Here is a 23,243-nt window from a genome sequence, read left to right on the forward strand (position 1 = left end):
AGGAGGGCGGTCAGCTCGGCGTGCTTCCAGCTCTCCAGGAAGGTGGCGGTGTGGAAGGAGGAGTTGATGGTGCCTCGGAGATGGGGTGCAAGGATGGCGTCGGCTTTGTTGAAGACGTGATGTGGGCACGGGTCGGTTGGTGATCCGGAGTGGATGGAATTCATCGTGCGGGTAGTGTCTTCGGTGCTGATCGGGGTCCAGTTGCAGAGGGTGGTGGTGGCGGGCATTGGTTCGGTGGTAGGGTGCGTGGTCTGTGCGTCGAAGCTGTTGTGTATGTCGGCGATCTTGCGGTGGAAGAATGAGGTGAGTGCGTGGCAGAGGTCTTGAGAGGGAGTGATGTCGTTGTTTCCGGCGCTGGAGTTGGAGAACTCTTTGACGATGCAGAAGAGTTCCTTGCTGTCGTGGGCGTTGTTGTCTTTGAGTGCCGTCTTCTTGGTGGCGCGGATCAGCTGATGGTGTTGCGGGTGGCGTGCTTGAAAGCGGTCCTGTTGTCTGTGGTCTGGTCGAGCCGCCAGGCTTTCTCGAGGGTGCGGCAGTTCTTCTTGGATTCCTTGAGTTCGTCAGTGAACCAGGGGGTTTTCTTGCTGCCGGGTGTGCTGGGAGGGTTCTTTAGTGGTGCGAGGTCATCGGCGCAGGTGGTCAGCCACTTGGTGAGGTTGCTGGCTGCTTCGTTGGGGTCCGTTGTGCTGGTGGGGGTGTTCTGGCTAAGGGAGGCGGTGAGCTGCTTGGCGGTGATCTTGCTCCAGCTTCGGCGGGGGACCTGTTGCGGGTGGTGGTGGGTCATAGTTCTTCTGAAGCTGAAGTGGGCGCAGCTGTGGTCGGTCCAGTGGAGTCCGGTGGCGTGGCTGAAGGAGATGTGCTTGCTGGATGAGAAGACGAGGTCAAGCGTGTGGCCGGTGTAGTGGGTGGGGGTGTTCACCAGTTGTTTGAGTCCGAGGTTGGCGAGGTTGTCCAGCAGGGCGGTGGTGTTTCTGTTGTTGTTGTTCTCCAGGTGGAAGTTGAGGTCCCCTAGGAGGATGTAGTCGGCGGAGGGAAGGGCGTGTGGGCTGATGAAGTCTGTGATGTCTTCGCTGAATTGTGTGCGTGGTCCCGGTGGTCTGTAGATAAGGGTGCCTAGGAGGGTGGTCTTGTGGTCAGTATGTATCTGGAAGTGCAGGTGTTCGGCGGCGGTGAAGGTTTCGTCGGAGTTAGCCGAGATGCGGATAGCGCTCTTGTGTACGATGGCGATGCCTCCTTTCGTCTGGTTAACGCGATCCTTCTGGGAGATTTTGTATCCGTACGGGATGGCTATGGCGATGTCGGGCGCTGAGGGGGCGTTCATCCAGGTTTCGGTGAGGAAGGCGACGTCCGGTGCTGTCGCATCGAGCAGGTCCCAGAGTTCCATGGCGTGCCTGTGGACGGAGCGGGTGTTGAGCAGGATGCACTTCAGGTTGTTGCTGCTGGTGCTGGACTTGGCGGGGGCAGTGCAGGTCCGGTGGCAGGTGAATCGGCAGGCTTGGCAGGCGAAGGGTCCGTGGGTGCGTCTCGGGGTGGCTCGGTAGCAGGCAGGGTTCCGGCCGGCATTGAGTGCGTTGAGAGTGGCGGCGTCGTAGGTCTACGTGTAGTCTTGCATCGGCGGTGGGGACCAGGGGTCCTGGCGCTGGGCGCGGTTTAGGCGCAGACGGGCGCAGACGAGCTTGCCTTTGGCGCGCCTTCGGTGCGAAATCGGCGCGCCCGCTGCGCGTGCTTGGGGGCACCATAAGAAGGGAGCCGGGAGGGAGGGTCCGCTGGGTGGCAGGAGCGGGGGGGCCATTCGGCTGGCGGGGCCGCAGGTAGGCAGCGGCGGGAAAGACGAGTGCGGGCGGCTCAGCGGCGGCTGGGTCGCCTGCAGCGGCAAAAACAACACGGCAGGCAGGAGCAGCCAGGCCGGAGCAGGAGGAGCGTGGGGGCGACCCGGCCAGTCAAGGCACAGTGGTCGCTAGTAAGTCGAGAGATTTAACTTCTGAGTATGAAAACAAGGCCTGCACTAGAACCTCCAAAATAACTAGCTTTATAACATAACTGCTGAAACTTGTCTAAGTGCTACCAGCCTCTACTCAGCAAGGTGTCTCCAAAGGCCTCATCATTTCATTCTGTTAGGACCAGATTCAAAGAATAACGTATGCTCTAACTAAGCAGCCTGGCAGAAAGGTCTCCAGAAAATGTCTCTATTTAATACTCTCTGTTTTTACTTTTTAGATCTGAATGATTCCAGTTCCAGTTCCAGTTCACAGACAGGTAACAGTTACAATTCACTATCTCTTGCTCTCTCTTCGTTGCTTATCTAAGTAATTCCCAGGGTCCAGGATATAGTGGGACGTTGGTCAAAATCCTGTTATGGCAACAAAGTCACCATAGCAACACCGAACGAATCTCTTTAACCTGGAACAACTCAGCTTTTCCAGTTTTTCTCTCTTCCCTCCTTTCTGTGCCTATCACTCTCCCTCATCTTGCCAGCCACTCACCATTATTTACCCTTCTGCTCATACACCTTGTCTTTCCCTCTTTGCCTGTCCCACTTCTTTTGGCCCCTCCCGCCATGGCATAGCAAAGGAGCCTTATGCCCTAAAGCAAGCTCGGAAAATGGCCTACGTGGTGCCTGTTTGAGAAGCCAAAGATAGGGATAAATGGCCAACAGACGGTCTTTGCATCAAAGCGAATTTATTGCACTGATGATAGCTCTGCCTCTGCCCACGAAGTGTACCATGTTTTACCTCTTCCTTCATGCTGAGTCTGTCTCTCCCAATTGACATTGCCTCTTTCTTAGCCTATCCCGCCAACCTCCACCGTTTTCAACTGTGTGTCTCTCTCTCTCTCTCTCTCTCTCTCTTTTTACATACCCCTCTACATTGGCCTCCAAAAGGGTGTATTATCCTCCTCTGTTACTCCCCTTCCCATCAATCTACCACACCTCTAGTTAGATGTTAAGGGGCTGATTATGATGGCCCAGCGGTGGCGAACCGCCCGCCATCGTAACCTGATTTATCTACCCCCAGATTTCAATGGTGGTGGGTAACGCGGCAGACGGAAAGTCTATCCACCGCTTTTCCGCCAGTCGGAAATCGTTAAGATTGCCAGCCGGGAGGATCTGGGGCACATATATGGTGGCGGTGCCTTGTAGACACTGCCATCCATATTATGATGTGTGGCTTTTAAGGCATTTCCATGTCGGCGATGCCACCATCGAAAGGTAGTAGTAGGAAAACAGTGCTTCTGGTGTGGCCAACAGGTCCAAATATAAAGTAAACCTGTGGAGGGCACTATGTATTAAGAGAAGGAAATTAATTCCTCTAAAGGCTGGCGGGGATTTGCTTTGGGGGCCCGGGTGGATTGGGGGGCTGCACTTGGGGGGTACCTATGGTACCCCCCTACATTGCCATGCACAAGGTGGCAGGCATGACAATGCACAACATGGCATTTTACCATTGCAGCGGGTGCTGCAGCCAGCAGCATCCGCCGCAATGTTAAAATGCCCTATGCGACCGCCGTGGTGGCAGTCGCATCATAATTGGGGTGGTGGGACCCCCACATGGCAGGCGGGCAGTCCCGTTACAACTAGTCCGCCCGCCATCCTAATCACCCCCTTAGTTTGGTCTACATTTAAGCTTTAAAGAATTCTTGTCAATCATAGACTGCATAGATGATGGAGAGTGAGAGAGCCCATCCCAGTGGTTAATTTGTAAAATAATAAATGCTGAAGCCCAACGTTTTCCTCAGAAGCCTGTGGGCGGCACTACTGAATTTAAACCTGCTCATACCAAGGCTGTGCAGTCCTAATTCCACCTCATTTCTCTTTCATCTGCCACCAGACACCCCCTGCCCCTCTATCTCACTCTTGCAGGTTCCTGCTTTCTCCCTATATCACTTTTCTCTCTCTCTTGCTCTGGGTCAAAGTCTAATGAGGAAAAAAAGTGCTGGTCCCCACAAATTAGTGCTGGTGCAACCACTGGCTCAAATTAGGCACTGCGCTCCCAACACAAAAAGAGTCACAAAGTCACACAAAAAGAGACCCAAAAATAGTTAAGGTGTCGGGCATCTTAGAATGGGAGTATTTCCTTTGATATTAATGGCTGTCCTGTATGAAAGAGTGTGAATCAGTAAAACAAATCTTTATGTTCTTATTTTCTAAATAAATCTATAATATATGTTCTTTTCAATTTCTAACTTTTATAATGATGTGTCAATCTTCTAATTTGTAACCCTCTTGATATTTGGGGGAGTAGATCATTTTGGTAGGATATGCCTTTCTTTTCAAGGTGGATAGCGCTGATTTTAGATTTCTGACCTGGCAACTCTACCCATATCTTCTCACTCGTTTTGTCCGCTATGCTTCTCATTTCGATGTCTCACTTTTTGCTCTTTTTTCCCTCTCGCTGGCTGCAGTGCAGGGCTAGCTTCTTTGAGCACTGCAGACTAGGCTCATGGGTGCAGGGCTTAGGTGTTTTCAGAGATGTCTATGTTTTGTTGATCAGAGAACTGCCCATGCCTCATCAGCCATGTTCTTTCTTTGCTTACAGCTGTTGCCTGGACTGTGCTTGGGAGCTCTCTTCTGATGCTACTGAGCCTCCGACTGATGTGAGCAAAGATGCGAGGACTGACCATAAAACGAGGACTGGTCACCTGAGTGGGATGCGGGTAGTTTAATAATGAAGGAGTTTCAGCAACCAATTATCACCCAGGAGGGCACAAAGGGGTTTTACCATCTCTTTTTTTCAGATTTTTTATTCATCCCTCTATTTTTCGAAAATTCTGTTAAATTCTGATAAATGTTTTAACAGTGAGTGAAAGAAAAAATAATTAAACAAATAGATGCTACATACTCATCATCTGGGTATCCCTGTCAATGCAGACTCTTACTAGGCTCTCTCCTCTACTCAGAATTTACATTCTCAGAGGTGCCTTTGGAAGAAAGAAAGAAAGAAATTATCACCCCGAGTGTGCTGGGTATACTCAGACGTGAGTCCCAGGCTCTCCACACCACTGGAGTCAAGCTATCCAGGCTGATGAAGGCTGATAGTCAGAAACCGGTCCTTGGATGCTTGATTCCGGTCTGGGAAAGACATGGCTTGGTAGTTCGGACTGGACTGTTCCCATGAGGCACAGGGTCAGAGCTGATTTGCATATAGCCAGTGTCTAACCCAGGGTGGTGTGGAGTGCAAAAAAACGATGGATGTAGGCCCAGATCCTTGTACTGGGGTGAATGTATGACATTGTTCTACATTCTGTCCATCAACTGTGTTTTTTGGAAGAAAGTTAGCCACTGCTCATGACGTGCTCACTCAACAATGTCTAAGGGCTTGGGCATGGCCGGTTCTCCTAACACTCTTCATGATCTGCACTTTGTAACCTGCACTTACTCCACCATTTCACAATGCACGTGTCTGGGCCTTCCATCTTGCCTTCATCCTTCTACCACGTATAACTGTCGCCTGAATTGCATCATAGACCTGCTCCAAACTCCTGTCTTGTGGCAACCCAATTTTTGTTGCACTGGAGTAATAATTTGAGGTGCATATGCTCGCCACAACCTCCTACCTAGATGTAAATAGTGTTGAAATCCACTGAGGAGCAACGTGCTATTTGGATTTATGTCAGAATATCAATAACCCAAAAATTGTCTGCCATACATTTGAAGCCTAAATATGATTTTTAGATGTATATTTTTTTCTGTTAACACCAATGATGTGATATTTTTGCAAACAATATTTATGACAAAAAATGTTGTCACATGATAGTTAGGTCGCGATATTCTGGCACCAAACCTGGAGGCTTATTTACAAGCCCCTTGCACCACCAGCACGTAATTTTTTCCCAATTTAAAAGCCACTCACCCGCAGTACAAGAGGCTTGTAAATAAGCCCCCTGATATTTAAAAAACAAGGTCTCAACATGCAGCAAGGATGCAGCTACACAGAGTAACTGATTTCTGTAGTTTCTATTTCTCCAAGGTAACAGCAGCTCTGATCCGATGTAGATCTTAAACAGCGATGACCCAGAGACTAGGTAGAGTCTATGACGCATGAGCGGGCAGAGAACAGTCACTAGACCACTCTCAAAAGATATCACATGACAAAAATTTTGCAACCACTACATCGCATAATAAGTCTACGTTAGTAGATGTGGAGTTAAGAATGGTAAATATGTATGTACCCTTCAATGCAGTGGTAGGCGATGTAGCATTATCAACCTCGATATTGTGGTATACAGCTGTGAGACTGGGAATGGATCGCAAGTATAAGCCTAGATGTGCTCACTGGCTGTCAGGATCTATCTACTATAAAGGGTATTGAATTAAGTCAATGTCTTGGTTCTTTACTGATGTCCTGCAGAGTCACACTTTTCTGTTTGATTTTCCATTCTTTTTTTGAGAATTATAGCTCAACAAAACTGTTTAAAATAAAGCAAAATAAAATAACTTGTCTGTGTCCTCATGTCAATGCTTTCCTAATATAGAGATGGCATCTAGGCAGGTAATTCAGTTGAAATATAAAAATGTTACTTATGGAAAAGGTGGTTGTTCAAATGAGTTGAACGTTTGAACATTCATTACTGTGCAGTAACAACCCATTGGTAATGGGCAAATACAAGTGAATCCCCTCAGAATGAGGAATAACTTTGCAGACATGGAATTACCACGGTATTCCCTATTCTGAGGGGTTTAAAGAGAACATTTTCACCTGCTCCATGCAGGTAGTAAATGTATGTGGCGGCTTCTATGTGGAGCAGGGAGTAAGGAGGAACAGGGAGAGAAGAGGAGGGAAGAGGACTAAAGTTCAGGCAGAAAAAAAGGTTGGTCAGGGATGCATTCTGAGTCCTGACTGCTGTTGCAGCTGAAGCCTCAAGTGATTATACCAGCCAGTAGTTCCACCCGGTAAAATTGAGTCATGTGATCCTACACCAAAGAAAACCGGTTGCAGTAACAGTAGGTCAGTTATGATCAGGCGAACAGAAGTCCACACACGAATTCCGCCCTGCACGATGGTGCAATACAAATTTTCTTTTTGAGCAGCAAGATAGTGCATCCATGGGACTTTATAAAAAACATCTCTCTTTTCACTGAGAAGGAAGAAATTAGATCACAAATGTTTGAAATTAAAGTTATTGGATAATAAACAAAGACTGCAGGCCTTTAATACTTGTCATTTAAAGATCAGTTTAAGAAAACGCCACTCGGAATCAAATAAATCACAGACTATGGTGTAGTATCTTGCGAGTTAGAAACGATGCAACCCTTTCAGCTCCTTAGGGACTACGTAGATTTGTGATGTAAGTGTTAGAGCAGAATGCATTGAAGGCTGGTTTAGAATGTTGAGTTCACAGTTACACGCAGACTAATAAAGAAGTGTAAACCTAAGCTCTGTGTGTGGTGTAGTCATTAGCAGGTACCCAGGACACTACAACTGGCGACAAGTTTGGAGATAGTAACCCGAAGATCGACAGTGCTGGCCCAGAGAGTTTGCCGAAGTCCAAGTAAACTGCTCATGCGTGCCACACGTGTTGCAGTCAAAGTACCTAATTGCTCCTTAACGCGTGTGGTGTCAACTCGCTGTAAAGAAGTTAAAAACAAAGAAAGGATTGCAAAGAAATCTACACATTGGGGAAAGAGAACCTGCTGGTCAGACCGTACATCGAGGAGCATGCTGCTTCTCAATATACAGTCATACGTAATCCGGAGCGTTAATGCTAAAGGCAGTTACAACTAGGTTGTCAAAGATCAGCTAATAATCACAAATTGCAAGAAAAAGTTACCGCTTGAAAGTGGTGAAAACAAATTGCACACAAAGAGTTGTAAAAGAATAAAGTAGTTAGTTACTCACCAGAACCTGAGTAAAGTGATTGGTTACAACCACAGCACCAAGTGGCGCGACCCAGGCAAAGCATAAGGATTGTGCTTACAACACTGGTGGGTCCTATCAAGCTGACTGAAGGGCAATGAAGGGGGTCAGAACAGGAACATAGCAGAGAGCGACAATCAGAATGGTTGCAGATATCTGTTGAATACTGAAACGCAGCTTCTCTCAGGGAGGCAAAGACTGAGGTCATCTTTTCAAAAGTCATCAAGGATGACCCAGAGGCCAGCACATCTCCAGGCCTTAGAGATAGCTCACACAAACCAATTCAATATGAACCACCAACGGAGCTGAAGAGAGCTCCACCATTCATATCAACCACTCCAAGATGTTTTTACAACGCTGCTGCTTTCCTGAAACCATCACCACCATTCGATCGTACCAAAAACAAAATAATGGTGATAGATGGACTGCCTGATAGACACATTTGATGAATTTACTGATGTGCTTGAAGAGACTAATAACAAAAAGATTATCAAGTAAATCAAAAATCTTGCTGGTGTGAAGGAAGTAATAAAAAAAATGCCACAAACTGAGGAAGATTACACATGTAATCAAATTAAAGGAGTGTTGAATCTCATGTTTAATCCAATGCCAAATGTTGATTACAAACGATACATCTTTAACCAAGAACACCAGAAAGTTGGCGAAACCATTGATGAATTTGTGGCGAGGCATTTTAAGTTCAATGAATTTAGTGATGAAGAAACTATGCATCTGAGAGAAATTGAAGGATGCTTTTCAGATTTATTCAGATGACGAATGCTGAGAGAAACTCTCAGTCTGTAACAAGTGTTAATGGCTGCCAAAGTTAAAGAACATGCTTATAGACAGGCTGCTGACATGGAGGGGCCCAGAATAAATCCATCATGAGCCTGAAAAGTAAGCCTAAGCAAAAGACTGAAGGTCACAAAGTGATGTCTACTCATAAAAAAAGTTGTGTTTTAGATGTGAATTCTCATTTCCACACAAATGTAAATGCATCATTTTTGGACATATCTGTAAAGGTTGTGGGAAGCAGAACCAATTTGTGATGGTTTGCAAAGCAAAGAAAAAGTTGGGTGCATCTCAGTGCGAAGACAAAATGGCCACCAAAATGTTCCATAAGCAACGTTCCATGCACACCCACAAGGCCAAGCGGCAACACCAGTTGAGACAAATCAACACTGAATGAAGTTGATCATCTTCCAAAACATCATCAAACAGTTCTTCCATATCAGTATCACGTGAAAGTGATGACAATTATTGTGCCATGTCGATGCTTGCTTTAGAAAAGAGTACACATGTTGGTTTGGTTGCTTATGAAGAAAAAAGTCAGTGAAAGAAAGATTGACATGCCAAAGCATCAAAGTCATTCAAACATTGTCAGAAGATTACACTCAAAGTAAATGGTTGTTACCTTTCATTATAGACAGTGGTGCATCGATAAACATTATGCCTGAGCAGAAATACAATTAACTATCTCCAGTACAGCAACTTATTCTATTGAAAACCAAAGTATACACTTGGGCAGCATCAATGCCCTTAACAAGTCAATGTTTATTTGTAGCAACAATGAAACACAAGAATACAAAGGTACAGGGACCCATCCATTTGCTTCAAGGCACAGCGTCAAGTGCTTGACTACTCAGTTTTATTACAGCCGCGGATATGGGACTGATTTCTGTAAATGATAACATGAATGCTACCACGAAATAGTAAGTCAGTTCCCATTGTTATTTCATGGTTTGGGAAAACTTAAGACAATGAAAGGTAAGTTGCATATTAAGAGGATGTTGCTCAGAGACATTGCTTTTCATTTGAAAGAAGCTTTTGAAATTGAACTTGAAACATTACATAAGCATGACACAATTGAGCATTCAACTGGTCTAACACCATGGGTTTCTCCCATAGCTGTCGTGCCTAAAAAAAAAGGACAGTGAAGGAGCTGTACGCATAGGCGTTGACATGTGTCAGGCAAACAAGGCAATTGAATGAGAATGACATCCAGGCCAACATATTGCTGACATGATAGCGCAATTAAATGGTGCAAAAGTCTTCTCTCGCCTTGATTTGAATAAAGGGTTTCATTAGTTAGAACTTTAAGGAAATTGCAAGTGCATTACAACCTTTTGTACACATGTTGGTCTGTTTTGATGCATAAGACTATTGGGGTGCCATCTGCTATTGAACTATTGCAAGGCATCATACAGCCTGTCATGAATAAGTTCAATTACAGCAATGAAATATTGGTTTTTGGAGCTACAGACAAAGAACCTGATAAAGCTCTCACAGAAGTATGTTGTTTGATTGCTGAAGCAGTTTTGACTTTTAATGCAGACAATTGTGAGTTCCATAAGATAAAGCTAAAATTGTTTGGTCATATCTTTTCCGATGGGGGATATGACACCAGATCCTGCTAAAGTACAAGCACTGTCAAATGTTGATCCCCCACAAAACGTCTCTATGGTGCCTTCATTTCTTAGCATGACCAGTTAATGTTCCAGATACCTACAAGACTTAGACATTGTAAGTGCTCCGTTGAGAGACTTGACAAAAAAGATTGTTTCATTGCATTTGTCAGATGAATGTAAGAAACGTGTGAAAATAATTAAACAAGTCATTGAAAATGCTTCAGGAAAGGCGTACTTCAATTTGAAGCTTCATACAAAGGTTGTTAATGATGCTAGACCCGTCAGGTTAGGTGCTAACCATTCCTCAGCACAGCGGACACTCGAATGCTCGAAGGCATATTGTAGAATCTGCAAATAGAAGTTTGTCTAAAAAAGAATGTGCTTACTCACAACCTGAAACAGAAAGCTTAGTTATGGTGTGGGCTGGTGGACATTTCCATGTCTTCCTGTATGGAAAGCATTTTATGCTGGTAACAGATCATCAAGATTTTTGATTGATATTTGGCAATCTAAAGGCCAAAATGCCTCCTGGTATTGAAAGATGGGGATTACGGTTCCTGGAGTATAATTACAACATTGTGCATCATCCAAGGAAAGATCAGAACTCTGCTGATTACTTTTCCAGAGTACCTATACAAGGTCCTGGTACTCAATACAAGACAGCTTAGGCCCTATATCAATTTATTTGTAAAATCATATACACAAGCTGCCATTTCATTAGCGCAGATTATCACTCCCACGAGCCATGTTGGTGACATGTTAAAGTTGAAGAATATAACTACACATCAGTCATAGAACCAACACCCTCCACCGCTCAGCAGTGATGGTTCGTATCAAAAATTAGAAAACGCGGAACTGTTCATAAGTCAGAAAGAAGTTTTTCTAAGTGGGTCGGGAATTCTGATTACAAAGAGTCTGAGACCTACAAAATTGGAAGTGACCCATTAAGGACATAGTGGAATCATTTTCACAAAATTAGCTCTCTGAGACCGTGCCTGGTTTACTTATGTTATGTTATGTTAATTTTTTTCTTCTATAGCGCTCGGCTACTCCAAGGAGCATCCCGGCGCTTTGGCGAAGATTATCTGCAGGTAGAAGGGCAACATAACAACTGAAACAGAGACTAAGAAAGGAAAAAAACAGAAAACTATTTAGTAAAAAGCCACGTTTTCAGGCCCTTCCTAAAAGCAAGAAGGCTGGTCGCCTGTCTCAGGGACAGTGGTAGTTCGTTCCAAGCCCGCGGGGCCAAGTAACGAAACGACCGGCCTCCCATTCTAGCAGGCCTAATGGCAGGAACCGTCATTTTGGACAGACAGGTTGACCTCAGGGTCCTGCTGGGTTGGTAAAAAGAAAGGCGTTTCCCGATATACTTGGGACCTACGCCATGTAGAGCTTTGAAAGCCAGTGTCAGGCTTTTGAAGAGGATCCTTTTTGGAGTAGGTAGCCAATGCAAGGTGTTAAGTAATACAGTGGCACCTGCTCTTCTTGGAAGTCCATAGATGGCTCGGGCTGCTGAGTTTTGTACTACTTGCAAACGGGTCAAAAGATACTTCGGTAGACCCAAAAAGAGAGCGTTTGCGTAGTCTAATCGTGATCCAATCAAGGCCTGAACAAATATTTTCCTATGGTGAAGTGACACCAAAGGAAGGAACTTTCTCAGTATCCGCAGAATGCTGAAGCATTTCCCTGAAAGGCACGAGATATGTGGCCCAAAGGACAGATCACTGTCCACTATCACTCCAAGGTTCTTAGCCTTGAAGGACACACTGTCAGGAGGAAACATATCCTGTGGCCACCAGGATTTCCAGTTTGGCTCGGGAGCGCATCCAAAGAAGAGCAGCTCAGACTTGTCGGAGTTGCACTTCAAGCCATGACACCTAAACCACTTAAAAACTGCACCTAGGCATTCCCTGATCTGTATGCCATCAAACATCCCACCCCTGTCGCATGTGAACAGAAGCTGGGTATCATCGGCGTAGGATATGATCTGGGCGCCAAAGGACTCCGCTACCACCGCCAGAGGGGCCATAAAAATGTTAAAAATCATGGGGCTAAGAATGTAACCCTGTGGGACCCCCACCTCTAGCGGTGTCATATCAGCGGAGAAAGGGGGCGCCCAGATCGTTTGCCGGCGGCCGGCCAGAAAGGATTTGAACCAGTTCCACACCGTTCCACGAAGGCCACATTCCCAGAGTCTTAAAAGGAGGCCCTCGAGGGGAACGGTGTCGAAAGCCGCCAACAAATCAAGCATGACTAACATGGCCTTTCCCCCAGAGTCGAGCACCTCCCTGATGGCATCAGTGACCTCGAGTAGGGCCGTCTCCGTGCTAAAATTGGCACGGAAACCGGATTGTGATGCGTGCAAAAGGTCGTTTCCTTCTATGAGACTGGAAATCGACCTATGCACGTATCTCTCGGTCACTTTCGCCAATGCAGGGAGGAGGGAGATTGGCCTGTAGTTAGCATGAATGAGGGGATCTAGGGCAGGTTTTTTGAGCAGTGGTAGGATCATGGCGCGCTTCCATGCCTGGGGAACCACACCTGTAGACAGGGAGGAGTTCAGAAGAGGGTTCAGCAGAGCATTTAGAGCAGGTTCCACTTTTCCCAGGCATTTAGCCGGGCACAAGTCCAGTGGCGAGCCAGATTTCACACCTGACAGAAGATCCAAAGATGTGTTGAGGCACATAGGGGGAAATTCATAAAGAAAAGGGCCCTGACCCTCCGGAGAGGATGAAGAGGATGGAAAACTCAGATCCAACTGTGGGCAAGAATAAGAAAGGGAGGCCTGAATGGTTGTAATTTTATTGACAAAGAAGGTGGCTAGTTGTTTTATCCAGGGTTCTGAGTGTGTATGAGTAGGGGTACACATAGCAGGAGATGTAAAATCCTGAACCACTTTAAAAATCTCTTTGCAGGTGTTCTCAGCCTCATCAATTCGGCACTCTAGATAGATCTTTTTTCCTTCCCAGATCGCCTTATGATAGGCTCTGGTTACCGCTCTAAATTTCAGTCTTTCTGTTGGATCATAGACCCGCCTCCAAGCTCTCTCAGCCTTCTTACAGTCCTGCTGTAGCGTCCTCAACTGGGGAGTAAACCACGGGGCCGACGCCCTTCTCTCACCTGATTTAGACTTCTTCTCGGGGACTAAGGTCTCAAAACTGGCCATAAGCCATTTTTGGAAGAGAACAAGATTCTCCTCCAAGTTGCCCAAAAGTGGACATGGAAAACTAATGAGAGCCTCAGATAGCATATCCACCAAGAGCAAATGAAAAGGTTGCAAAGTCCGCGTGGCATCTGTTGTAGGTCTCACCCGTGTAAGGGCGGTAACGAGCAAAGAAAAGGTAATTAAAAAGTGGTCAGCCCATAATACTGGTTGTGGAGAAAATACACTGATAGGTTTCGTTGAAAAAACCTGGTCCAGGGTATGGCCTTTGTTGTGGGTTGGTCCTTGTATGAACGGAAACAACCCTAACGGGGCCGTAATGTCAGCAAGTTTCATGGCATCAGTGTCAAGTTTGTTGTCCATGTGAACATTGGGATCCCCGAGTAGGATACAGTGTTCTGATCTAAGACATGGAACTGAAAGTGCTACTTGTAGTTCATCAAAAAAAGGCCAAGTGGGTCCCGGCGCTCTATACAAAAGAATCCCAGTGCAAGCCTGAAGGGGAGAGAGGTGAAGGGTGAAACCAAGGGCTTCACATCCCTGAATATTCTCTACCGGAAAGGTCGAGCAGGAAATGTTTTTGTTCACAATAAGCGCTACTCCTCCTCCTCAGCCCGATACTCTATCCTTCCTGAAGATGTTGTAATCAGGAGGGATGGCATTGGCCAGGTCAGGGGCAGAGAAGTCGCCCAGCCAGGTCTCTGTAAGAAATAAGCATGATACATTGGAATTCTGCAGCAGGTTCCAGATATTAAGGGAATGGCAGTTCAGAGACCTGGTATTAAGAAGGAGACACTGAAAATGAGTAGATGTATTAGCCTGCAAGGGTCCATTGGGGTCCGGAAGACGCCAACCGCACTCCGAGCAGCCTTTTCTGAGAGCCCGGCTGCCAGGAAAAATATGATGGCAAAGGCCTCGAGGGAGGCGTAAAGTAAGAAGATCTGTCGAAGTATAGGTAATCATACTTACAAAACAGCACAGTAGTGCGACCGAAAAGAAAGAAGCCAGCCGTCCAGCCCCGTCCGCCACCGAGACGCTGACGAGCGCAGACGGGCAGGACTCTGGCGCGACTCAGGCGCAGGGAAGGCGCATCCTCTACGCGTCACCGCTGCACGTTGAAGAAAGTGGAGCTTTAAGTAGGCCGGCGCTGCCTGTGGGTCCAAGCGCCGAGACCCGCACAAAGATGGCGGCGTCTGGCTTCAAAGAGCTGTTCCAATATGGCGCTCCCACAACTACCCTAACTCGGACCCGCAAAATAGCGGTGGGTATGGTCGTATTTTATAGTGCAAGTGAGGGGCCGCTGCGGCACTGTTTTAAAAAACATGGTAAAACCAACTAAGATACAAAGTAAATACAAAAACAGGAGATTTTAAAATACAGCAGAAGCGATCGCGAAACGCGCGACTATCCTGCAGCAGCAGCGCTATGCAGCCACTCTGCCTGAGGACACCTTTTCCAGGCTGCCCCCGCTTATGGTTCCGCCTTAAGTAGGCCGGCGCTGCCTGTAGGTCCAAGCGCCGAGACCCGCACCAAGATGGCGGTGTCTGGCTTCAAAGAGCTGTTCCAATATGGCGCTCCCACACCTACCCTAACTCGGACCCGCAAAATAGCGGTGGGTATGGTCGTATTTTATAGTGCAAGTGAGGGGCCGCTGCGGCACTGTTTTAAAAAACAGGGTAAAACCAACTAAGATACAAAGTAAATACAAAAACAGGAGATTTTAAAATACAGCAGAAGCGCTCGCGACACGCGCGACTATCCTGCAGCAGCAGCGCTATGCAGCCACTCTGCCTGAGGACACCTTTTCCAGGCTGCCCCTGTTTCTGGTTCTGCCTTTAGTAGGCCGGCGCTGCCTGTAGGTCCAAGTGCCGAGACCCGCACCAAGATGGCGGCGTCTGGCTTCAAAGAGCTGTTCCAATATGACGCTCCCCCACCTACCCTAACTCGGACCCGCAAAATAGCGGTGGGTATGGTCGTATTTTATAGTGCAAGTGAGGGGCCGCTGGGGCACTGTTTTAAAAAACAGGGTAAAACCAACTAAGATACAAAGTAAATACAAAAACAGGAGATTTTAAAATACAGCAGAAGCGCTCGCGAAACGCGCGACTATCCTGCAGCAGCAGCGCTATGCAGCCACTCTGCCTGAGGACACCTTTTCCAGGCTGCCCCCGCTTCTGGTTCCGCCTTAAGTAGGCCGGCGCTGCCTGTAGGTCCAAGCACCGAGACCCGCACCAAGATGGCGGCGTCTGGCTTCAAAGAGCTGTTCCAATATGGCGCTCCCACACCTACCCTAACTCGGACCCGCAAAATAGCGGTGGGTATGGTCGTATTTTATAGTGCAAGTGAGGGGCCGCTGCGGCACTGTTTTAAAAAACAGGGTAAAACCAACTAAGATACAAAGTAAATACAAAAACAGGAGATTTTAAAATACAGCAGAAGCGCTCGCGAAACGCGCAATTATCCTGCAGCAGCAGCGCTATGCAGCCACTCTGCCTGAGGACACCTTTTCCAGGCTGCCCCCGTTTCTGGTTCCGCCTTAAGTAGGCCGGCGCTGCCTGTAGGTCCAAGCGCCGAGACCCGCACCAAGATGGCGGCGTCTGGCTTCAAAGAGCTGTTCCAATATGGCGCTCCCACACCTACCCTAACTCGGACCCGCAAAATAGCGGTGGGTATGGTCGTATTTTATAGTGCAAGTGAGGGGCCGCTGCGGCACTGTTTTAAAAAACAGGGTAAAACCAACTAAGATACAAAGTAAATACAAAACCAGGAGATTTTAAAATACAGCAGAAGCGCTCGCGAAACGCGCGACTATCCTGCAGCAGCAGCGCTATGCAGCCACTCTGCCTGAGGACACCTTTTCCAACCCTATCTTGATGATAGGGTTGAAAAGGAATTAAAGGCCTGTTATCTATGCAACTGTCTTTCCACAAAACGTACTCTCCACACCTTGAGCATGACAGAACTCCCAAAACATAATTGTACAGAAACCTAAACCAACCACAACAATTACATTCTCTTGTTAGAAAAATATATAGAGGAGGGTGAAAAAGAAAAAACATACAGTGTAGAAGACAGCATTTTTAATAATAGTGTTCCATAATTTATCCATGTCACATTAAACAAAATTGAAAATTTAAAAGAAACAATTATTATTTCAAAAAGCCACAATGATTCATGTATACAACTTGCGCATCAACAGTCACTCAAAACCATACACAATAAAAAGCAAGAAACAAAGGAGAGATGTAGAGCCATGGACCACTATACACAAAGCAATATTTTGTGAAATAATACAGTTAATATTTCACCCTTTTAAGCTCATATCTTGTGTTAACCAATCATTCCGTGGCTCATAGTAAAGTATCTATCCGCATTTCAGCATGATGCCTTATTCAGGGAAGCAACTTTATTAGTTATACTTAAAGGACCAGATGTACAACCATTTTTTGCATTCGCAAATGGGAAATCGGCCCTTTTGCAACCGCAAAATAGGTCTGCCCTATTTACAAACTCTATTTACAAACATATTACCAACTCACAAAATGGTGTTTGCGACTTGCTATTAGGAAGGGGATTGCCAAAGGTGTCCCTTCCTAAAAGTGACTTGCACTTCATTGTAAGAATTTTTTGTGGCCGCTAAATACTCGCAGTTTGCCACCAATTTCAAATGGGCGGTAACCCACTAGCAAATGGGAAGGGGTCCCCAGGGGACTTCACTTTTGTGACTGGCATTGAAAATATTTTTTATGAGCTGGCAGCAGTTCCATGGACCACATTTTTCTTTTTTAAATGCATCCAATTTTCCTTCGAGGAAAACAGGATGCATTTTTTAAAAAACTGCTTTATTTAAAAAGCAGTCACATACATTGTAGTCTGCTGACTTCAGCAGGCCAACCTCCCTGGGTGTGACAGCCAAACTAATGGGGTCGCAAATTGCAAATGCCTCATGAATATTAAAGAGGCAGGCAATTTGAGACCCCATTAGGAATCACAAACAGTGTCTACGACACTGTTGTACATTCCTATTTGCGAGTCGCAAAACAACGCATTTTGCGATTCGCAAATTGGTAATGTCGTACATCTGGCCCAAAGTACCTGCAGAGACATATTACAAATATATATAATGTCTTCAAGAAAGACAAAGTTAAGAACATTTCTATAAATTTAAAAAAAACATCACGATTTGTAACCATTGGCCAAGAAACAAGCATCTTCACCAAGATTATCGTGAAGAAGAAGTAATAGTATGTGCATCTGTTGGGGAAAAGCCTAAAACCACATTGTCATAGAGCAAACAGAACACTAAAGAAAAGTGCAAAAAAAGATAACAAGAAATCCCATGGTGTAAAACTGCAGTGAAGATTGAAAGTAAGATGCACCCAAGCCACATGCAGTGTTGCTGTGGAAGCTAAAAAGCAACTAGGTTATACCAACCTGTAAATGGGCACTTATTTGGAAATAGTCTGGACGAAGGCCTGAAGGAACCCAGAACTGCATACAATATCCCTGTCCTAAAGAGTAAAGTAAAGGTATGACCATCCATGTGCCTTCAAGGGGGAAAAAATCAAAGAAATATGGCCAAAAAAAAATGGAAATTTCTCCTATTCATAAGCACATTAAGATAAAGGCCATATTGCTGGAACAGAGTTGTCTAACCTTTAAGGGTAGTAGGGATGAGGTCATACTCTAAACTGGACTGAAATAAATAGAAATGCACAGCTTTGAGGAGTGGGACACAGCGGAACCGCTAATTTTAACATATCAAAGCATACAACTCACCACAATGGCAGCAAAGGTGAGGCCGCTGCTTCTTAGGTAGGTTCAGGAAGGCGCAAAACAATGTAGTTAGATGAGCGACAGAAACTGCAAGTAAACCGTAAACATATGAACCAGTCGGCAAGCATCCGGGTTCCCTAACACAGAACGCAGTGTCAGGAAAGGGATTGCAAACCTACTGACAAACAAGCACCTATTCAGACGAGCCTCCTCAAAAATCAGTCTCAGCTTGGCAAAGGAATCTGCAGCACAATGCTGCATAGTTTCGAGGGGTGACCAGGGTGGGTGGCAGCACAGCGTCTGCCATGGAAAGGAGGCTGAGTGCTTGGCTCAATTTAAAACAGTATATATATAAATAGACGAGAGGGGTCCTACTTGCCAAAGGGACAGGACACCAACAAAAGACAATTATGTCTAACAAAAGATCCCTTTTGGCTCCGTATAAAGCATACAGTAAAGCCAACTCACTTTCAATCATAAGACACTAGCCAGCACCAAATAGAAACCGAGAGTATAATATCAAAAAATATTCTGTATTTATTGTTATTTGTCATTTAAACAGATACCATAAAATATTTAAAAATCAACACAAATATTGCATCAATACAATCATAATTTAAAAACATGTAATTCCTATAATCAAGGGAGAACCTTATAAAAAAGCTAACAAACAACAACCTGCTGCATATCAAAAGTACATTGAAATTGCTTGCTGATGTTCCTAGTTTGATGTATCAATAATATTCCTTTCCTCCTATATATAAAAACCAGATGTGTTTTCACAACTTTCTTGGACCACAAACTGCTCTGTACAAGCCAGGTGTTGTTTGAATGTTTTCACAAAGAAGCGACGCGTTTCGGTGGTATCGTGTTGTTCACCACCTTCTTCAGGCAATTTAAAACAGGCCAGAAGCTTGGAAACTACTTGCACATGTGTCAATATTATTGCTAGTGCGAACTGAATTGGTCACCATTTTAGAATGGACTGTAGCGCCTTAGCCTAGAACTGAATGCAAATAGTAAGCAACACAACTACCTTCATATGAGATACTCTGACATAATGGCTGATGCCAGAAATATGTACAATTAAGTATAACACAGGTGACAAGCAGACCACTATTAGCAAGAGAATATAACTGAAAGACATATCCGAAAGTGTAAATTTGAGTATCCACACATATATCAGAACAACCTGAAACTGAACACCATCATAAAAATTGATGCTTGAAGTATATACAATTTAGAAGAATGCAGATGACTCATGATCAAAAGCAAACCCCTAATAAGGGCCGGATTCCTATGTCACTCGGAAGGCCTATGAATCAGATTTTGCTTTCCCGGATCCAATGTGTAGCCCTTCTTTCCGGCCGAATCGTACACAGGTCCGAATGACCAAGTATGATGCGAAGATCGTGTATGCATCAACCGAATCATTTCCGGGACCTGAAATCGTCTGTGCGACTCGTTTGTAGCCAAATGGTGCCACGCAATGGAGCTGAATTCCGACAGAGCTAGTACGATGCATGATTCGGAAAGCCGCTGCGCCTCAGTCTCAGCAAGATGAAACTGCTGCGGAATCGTACTTTAGTGGGCCATAGCAGGCCCCCCTTCACCCAGGGCCCTCAGAATCTGTCACAGGGGTGTGCCCATGGGTCCCCCCGATCCAGGCATGCACAATGTGGTGGACACCATGGGGTGCCCGCCACAGGGTGTACACTTTTTCCCGCCCTTTTTTGCTATGGGAGCCTGTGTACGTGTCTGTACACAGGCTCCTATAGAGTTCACTGGGAGTCAGAGCGAACCGAGTCCTTAAGCATACGGCTACATCATACTCGCTTGTTCGGACTCCCTGAACACGTTTCGTTCGGAAAACCCTCCGGATCAGAGTCGTACGGAGGGCTTTCCTAGCGAATTCGGAATAGGCACCTAAGTAGGGAATTTAACTGAAAGACCTATAGAATCCAAACATATATCAGGTCAAACTGAAAGTGTTAAAATGTGCTACTGTGGGTGGTGATAGAAAAAGATTGCATGCTCCCATGAGATCTCAATATTGAGACCATGCACACTGGTGTCAAGGGTGAAAATTCAAAACACGTTTCTATGCTTAAAAATTTCATCTCATTTTGTCTCTTTATTTCCGACCATGAGCTATCTGATATCTTCAAGTTTTGGCTAAATTCAGGAAAGTGTTTCACCAAGTAGTCCATTAATTTTTTCATTTGAATAGCTGAACAGTGCTTGGTCAAGGGACGTGCTGCTGTTCCCACTTATGCTAACTCACAGGGGCATGAAAGTAGGTAAATGATTTTTTCAGTTTTACAATCGGTAACGTTTTTCAAATTCACTGTGTGTTTATGAAAGACAAAAGTGTTGGTCTCTATGGCAGAGTCACAAGCTTTTGTGGTTTCCTATGGTCGGGAAGCTACCATCAATAGTCTTCTGTGCAAAAGTGCTGTTGCCTCGGAGACGTGAATGCACTACATAGTTTTTAAGGTTCTTATTACGTCGATGTGTGAACATTGGTTTAGGAAATTTCTGATCATGTTCAATATTTGCATTCAAAATGTGGTAATTTGTACATATGATCTGCCACACTTTGTCATTTAGACCCGAATGCCACATGCCACACACTAAGGGCCAAGTAACAAGTTTGGCAGTGCAGGAGCAGTGCACCATGCTAAACCTGTGGTCTGGCCACCCACCAGATTACGGGTTTCCTCGTGTGTGGCAGGCTGTTTTTGTCATTCCCACAGCAGTGCCCCTCAAAATGGACAGCACACTTGGATCACCAAAACAGTTCCTGCACAGCATGGACTGTAAAATCCAGGCCATGCATGAACTGTGGTCCATGCACAGAAGGGGGCACATGGTGTGCCCCCTGCATGCACCACAGGGCCCAGAGGCACACATGGGCCCTGCAGGGCCCCATCTGTTTCCTCTTTGCCACAATTTTCATGGTGGAGTAACTGCCATGAAAACCGTGGCAGAGAGAAAACTCATAATATGCTTGGCTGGACCGTGGCAGCCCTGCCTCTTCACCTCTGCGCCACAACCAGAAAATGGTGGTTCCGTGACGGCATCTGCCCAGCAATGGCGATCGACTGTGTTACTCATAATGGGGTGGTTGAAGTGCAGGTGCGGTGGTGGCTGGACCGCCACTGCGATGCCACCGCGAGTCTAGCGGTCCGGAGACCACCAAACTCGTACTCAGGGCCTTACTTGGGTTCAGAAGGCTGGTGATATTGATTTTGTAAGAAATAGTCTGTCATAATATTGTGCTTTCTTGTAGGATTCTCCTATGGTAGCCTCCTGTAATGAATTTTGATTTCATGACACTCACCCTCATGTCAAAGTCACTCAAATTTGTACAATTGCTCCTCAACTGGAGGAACTGTCCAAACGGTTTGCTATGTTTTTTGTGATCACGGATGGTAACTGCTAAAATGTAGCAGAGTGTTTCTCGCGTTCGGTTTCACAGGGAGGTCTACTCCTAGTTGGTGATTGCTGTATCTAATTATAATATAAAGAAACTCACTCGATAGTGACTTGTATGAGCCGTAAATTTCATGTTTGTATCACAGACGTTGATCCAGCTCAAGAATTCCTCTAAATCATCCGGTCAGCCAGTCCATGTTAAGAAAATGTCATCAATGTATCAAGCCCAATGTGTAACGGACTCAAAAAATAGTGCCACCTCATTATGAATGAATCTATGTTCAAATTTGGCAATGTATATATTCCCTACTGTGAGGCTGCAAGATGACCCCATGGTAACACTGTAGTGTAGTTCCTATATTTCCAATAGGCTCTGCGCATTGGAATAACATATACTATAGTTTAGACGTAGGACTGAGGTCGACTAGGTCTCTATCGTATATATTAGACTTAATTGTGAGTGCCAGCTAGCTCAGAGGTCACTAGAAACTTTCTTGAAATTACAAGAAGGGATTCGTTTCTGACAACTGCAGAAACATGATAATTTTGTTTCCCAAGAATAAGAAATCAATCTCTAGAGTTGCGGAAACAATAGATATCTATTTTACCCCAGTCATTCGTGCATGCTTCGTTTCACCAGAGGTGCTGAGAAAATAGAGAGACGGGCGTTTTCAATAAAAGTATTTATTGAACAGTCTTCTTTCTCAAGCATAAGAAATGTACTGCTACAATCGTAGTACCGGTAATAAAGTACAGAGTATATAATACGAACAGTATTATAAAGTAGTACTGTAAAAGCATGATATGGTTTCAAAGCCATAAATTGCCTTAAAACTGATAAAATACATACAGTGTTAAAATGATGGCTAAAAGTACTCAACTGGTGCTTCTAAAATACACCTAACCCGGGGTACCTGACCTAAGCCTAGCACAAGGGAAGAAGTAAGTGAGGATTAGTTTCAGGTTTAGTATTTCTTGCCAAGAATCTAATCAAGATTTCTCTAAGGGTCTAATCAGCTCCGTACCTTGGTTTAGAATGAAGGAGGTCTTATATCTCTCTCTCAGGACTCGATTTCCCAGGTACCCGCAAGGGTAAGCCGGAAACACTGGAGCTGGATTTCTCTGCAAGAAAAAAGACAGTGTCTCTCAGTGCGTCAGCTGGAGGGCCAGCTTCCTTCGGCACTTGCTGCTGCAGGGCGTCGGGCAAGTAGTTAGTCGATCTGCTCCAAACCACTGTGTGTTTGTCTGGGCAAACCTAGGCATATTTATACTTTGAAGGTGCCGAGTTTGACGTGTGATTGGACTTAATAACGTCATCAAAGACTCAGTTCTCTGAAAACTCCATGATTTCCTAGATAAATTAGTATTCAGGCAAGGGGAAGTCCCTAGCTGCTGAAGGCGGGTTTTTCTAAGAAATCGTTGTTCATTCTTGGAACTTAGTGGAAGTAGCCATGCCGTATTTGGGCTGCATAGACTCAGCCTAAATATGGTAATGATTTCTATGCTATATAAGGATTGGATAATGTATACCTATATAAGGGCATGAATCGGGGAAATTTACACTAGGGTCATAGATTCGTTTACAACAACACCTTTGATCTGTTT

General features: G+C 45.3%; 1 protein-coding gene across 1 annotated transcript in view; it reads left to right on the forward strand.

The window, feature by feature from the left end:
• LOC147733125 (pancreatic secretory granule membrane major glycoprotein GP2-like) overlaps positions 1-4,935 on the forward strand; it is a 183,311-nt gene extending 178,376 nt beyond the window's left edge. The window contains exons 8-9 of the mRNA XM_086955865.1: positions 2,218-2,256; positions 4,536-4,935. Of these exons, the coding sequence (XP_086811991.1) occupies positions 2,218-2,256; positions 4,536-4,597 (101 nt within the window). The 3' untranslated portion in view covers positions 4,598-4,935. The remainder of the gene's footprint in view (positions 1-2,217; positions 2,257-4,535) is intronic.
• The last annotated feature ends 18,308 nt before the right edge of the window (positions 4,936-23,243 follow it).

The sequence above is a fragment of the Lissotriton vulgaris genome, chromosome 2_1, assembly GCF_964263255.1.
Source record: "Lissotriton vulgaris chromosome 2_1, aLisVul1.2, whole genome shotgun sequence".
NCBI classification, from domain to species: domain Eukaryota; kingdom Metazoa; phylum Chordata; class Amphibia; order Caudata; family Salamandridae; genus Lissotriton; species Lissotriton vulgaris.